Below are 4,463 nucleotides of genomic sequence, written 5' to 3' on the forward strand. Positions count from 1 at the left end.
GAACGTTTGAATATCTGTGTGTGTCATTGAAACACGTCTGTTTAGCACAGCAGTTCAAATCTAAGACTAATAATACATTTGAATGTTATTTCTCATAAATATTCCGACTATACGTTGTAATCTGGTGAATTAAAGTCTCAATGTCCTGCTGAAACAGCAACATCAGCAAAACCTTGTTTCCTTAAATATACGTAAATATACGTGTGTATGTGTGACAGTATCTTTTAAAATGCCGCCTCCGCTCCTGGCTAAAGACTAATCTGAATCGTTCTCTAACATCTCCAGTTCACACCAACAGTGATTGACACCTTCAGTAAAGCTCCTCCTACATCAAACCACCAATAAATACCAGAAAGCAACAAGCAGAAGAATCACTTCAGGTGTAAGAACTGAAATCTTCACACAGTTGTTGGAGTTTGTGGAAGAGAAGCTTGAGAACACGAGAGATCCAGAACTACACACCACAGAAACTCCGAGGACTAAAGAACACAGAGGTTGGTTTCTGTTTTTAAATCTTTATTACAGATTGGATTTAAAATCTAGATAATACATTTAGTGATTGTTGGTGGGCAATAAATGCAGAAAATTAGCAATGAAATAAATTTCATTAATAATATGGCAATAGGTTGACCCCCCTTTCTGCTTTATTTTTAAATAGCTTTTTTGACCCTTTTTTACACATTTTCATCAGTCTATTTTTTTATTGTCTTATTGGAAAAAACATGAATGCATTTGTTCTTCTACCTGACCAGAACACGGACGTGATGATTTTAATTACAGGACATATAATTCAATGACACAACTTTTTAAAAAAATAAACATGAATTTGTTCTCTGGCTTGAACAAATAATATTTTAACATAGAAATAATAATTCTATTGCTTTTTCTGCTGGAAATCTCATAACCGTAAAGCGTCCCGCTACATCTGAGTGCATTTTATGTTGTAATTTAAACAGAGTAAAGTTAAAATATTCTCTTAGGATGTGGTCAATTTACATGGCAAACACTTTTATCCAAAGCAATACTCAGTGCACTGAATGACTGTGTTCGCTGAAAATGAAACAATGATCTTGTCTTGTGATGTTGTTTTATACAATTGTAAAACTGTGTTTAACAGATAGTTTTGTTCACTTCAGATATGATGGAAGTGAATAAGGACAGTCAAGAAGAAGTAAAAGATGCTGATCAGAAACATCAACGGGCACAAAGATTCCAGAAAGTTTCACTGGAAGAAGCTCTGAGAACAGGAGACAAAAAAAGTGAAAAACAGCACATGAGAATTCACACAAGGGAGAAACCTCACGCATGTCTACAGTGTGGAAAGAGTTTTACAGGCACAAGTGACCTTAAGAAACACATGAGATTTCACACTGGAGAGAAACCTCACGTATGTCTACAGTGTGGAAAGACTTTTAGAAAAACAGGTCACCTTAAGAGACACATGCAAATTCACACTGGAGAGAAACCTCACGCATGTCTACAGTGTGGAAAGACTTTTACACAAACAGGTCACCTTCAGACACACATGAGAATTCACACTGGAGAAAAACCTCATGTATGTCTACAGTGTGGAAAGAGTTTTACAGGCACAAGTGACCTTAAGAAACACATGAGAATTCACACTGGAGAGAAACCTCACGTATGTCTACAGTGTGGAAAGAGTTTTACAGGCACAAGTGACCTTAAGATACACATGAGAATTCACACTGGAGAGAAACCTCATGTATGTCTACAGTGTGGAAAGACTTTTACACAAACAGGAAACCTTCAGACACACATGAGAATTCACACTGGAGAGAAACCTCATGTATGTCTACAGTGTGGAAAGAGTTTTACAGGCACAAGTCACCTTAAGAAACACATGAGAATTCACACTGGAGAGAAACCTCACGCATGTCTACAGTGTGGAAAGACTTTTACCCAAACAGGTGACCTAAAGATTCATATGAGAATTCACACCGGAGAAAAACCTCACGCATGTCTACAGTGTGGAAAGACTTTTAGAAAAACAGGAAGCCTTAAGACACACATGAGAATTCACACTGGAGAGAAACCTCATGTATGTCTACAGTGTGGAAAGACTTTTACACAAACAGGAAAACTTAAGACACACATGAGAATTCACACTGGAGAGAAACCTCATGTATGTCTACAGTGTGGAAAGAGTTTTACAGGCACAAGTGACCTTAAGAAACACATGAGAATTCACACTGGAGAGAAACCTCATGTATGTCTACAGTGTGGAAAGACTTTTACACAAACAGGAAACCTTAAGACACATATGAGAATTCACACCGGAGAAAAACCTCACACATGTCTACAGTGTGGAAAGAGTTTTACACAAACAGGTGACCTAAAGATTCATATGAGAATTCACACTGGAGAGAAACCTTACGCATGTCTACAGTGTGGAAAGACTTTTAGAAAAACAGGTCACCTTAAGACACACATGCAAATTCACACTGGAGAGAAACCTTATGTATGTCTACAGTGTGGAAAGACCTTTACACAAACAGGAAAACTTAAGACACATGAGAATTCACACCGGAGAGAAACCTCACACATGTCTACAGTGTGGAAAGAGTTTTACACAAACAGGAAACCTTCAGACACACATGAGAATTCACACTGGAGAGAAACCTCATGTATGTCTACAGTGTGGAAAGAGTTTTACACAAACAGGAAACCTTAAGACACACATGAGAATTCACACTGGAGAGAAACCTCATGTATGTCTACAGTGTGGAAAGACTTTTTCAGATCCGAGTAACCTTAAGAGACACATGAGGCTTCACACTCGAGCGGAACCCTTCAATGGATCAGTGCAGTAAAACGTAGGGCTGTACGATGATGGTAAAATGATCATCATGATTATTTTGTCATTGAGAACTTTGTTTTTTAATTTCACTTGAGTGTTTATTAGGCCTATACTTTACAGCCAGTGAAAATTTTATAATCTGCTGCCATTGAACTTCTTCAACATGGTATTTCAAACCACGCAAACAATAATCTATAAAAATGTCGAAACAGAAATGAAAATGTTGTGACCTTCGGAATGAAACCTTGCTGCTCCTTTTTTTATATAAATCCTTATTATTGGTACCTCTTCATGTTTGTCTGTGTGTTTTGCAAGAGAGTATTAAAATAGTACAAATGCTGTGAAAAAATGTTGTGCTCTTATTTCCTGTTAAGTGGCCATTTACAACCATTACAAGATACAACCATGATTTTCTGACGCTATCGGGAGTTTAGTGTTTGCTTATAAAACATTATTGTCACTACGATTGTGCTAAATTAATTGCACATTTAATACACAGCTCGTTGGAATGCTTGATTCTGATTGGCCAGTCGCGACATTTGCAGGTTGGTTATTCCCAAATAACAACCGCTCAAATGACTGATAACACAATGTAATAACATATATTACATGATATTTACAACTTATTAAACCAAATTGCCTGTTCATGACATATGAACGTCTTTTCTGACCAAACTGAAAGTAAACGGCTCAACATCTGTAATCTGTATGAATTTCTTTCTATATCACCTTCAAACCGTCGGTAGACACTGTGTCCAAACCCACCTTTATAGTTTGGTACAAAAAGAGGTTCTGGTGACCTATCTATTTAATTTTGTTATAATTCAGCTGTTAGGGGGTGAATTTATCTGTTTCCATTATATTAAGCCTTAAAGTGCTGCTTAATTAAGGGCATGGTCACATTTACATTACCAATTTACAAGTAGTCAACATTTTGTCATCACGCTAAACAGTACCGTTAGTTTTCAAGGCCATGCTACTTAGAGGATTAAAGCTGTAGTAAGCAAATGAGAGAATGAACAATAGGATTTTTATAGACACAAGACAACGACTTGGTTATTGGTTAGTCAAATAAATGCAGAACATGTCTGCCGTTTGGTTGGACGCTGGTTGTTCATCCCACCACAAGGGATCCGAATGAGTAAAGGTTTTTGCAGGCGATTTGATGCCTCGCTGTTGCTCATTTTCAGACTGAAGATGACCGGAAGGGATGTAGACCTGGAGCAGAGAGTTAAGGTCACTTTATTGACAGGTGGAATGCCGCTGCTGTCCGCCGTTTGTCGGTCTGAGCTAACTTGATCACGTCAAGATATTTATTTTAGTGGAAAAAGTTCTGTTAAAATAAAATGTAAATTTCTCACACAGCAATACTTAACTTTATTTGAAACGACAAAATGATTTAAATTAAGATTATGTCACGATCGTCAGCTGGAGTGCCCATGAACTCCAGTAGAGGTCCCTCCACTAAGGACTCTTTTTGTGTCCTTTCCCATTTTCAACTCCATTTCCCATAATCCCCTTCTCATAACATCACCACCAGGAGTTTCCAATTCCACTCCCTATATAATCTGGTTCCAGACTCTCAATCAAAGTAAAGTCTTTTTAAGCCTGTCTGACATTTCAGAGTTGTCCCTGTGTTTGTCCC

General features: G+C 37.6%; 1 protein-coding gene across 1 annotated transcript; it reads left to right on the forward strand.

The window, feature by feature from the left end:
- Positions 1 to 1,141: 1,141 nt before the first annotated feature.
- Positions 1,142 to 3,160, forward strand: LOC306892525 (uncharacterized protein; the record flags this gene model as incomplete). The annotated part of the gene is made up of 2 exons (XM_079453652.1): positions 1,142 to 2,658; positions 2,742 to 3,160. The coding sequence occupies 2 exons, from the start codon at positions 1,142 to 1,144 to the stop codon at positions 2,785 to 2,787; spliced, it is 1,563 nt and encodes a 520-aa protein (XP_079309778.1). The 3' UTR covers positions 2,788 to 3,160.
- Between the last annotated feature and the right edge of the window lie 1,303 nt (positions 3,161 to 4,463).

This window comes from Barbatula barbatula (genome assembly GCF_947034865.1).
Source record: "Barbatula barbatula genome assembly, chromosome: 3".
In the NCBI taxonomy this organism is placed as follows: Eukaryota; Metazoa; Chordata; class Actinopteri; order Cypriniformes; family Nemacheilidae; genus Barbatula; species Barbatula barbatula.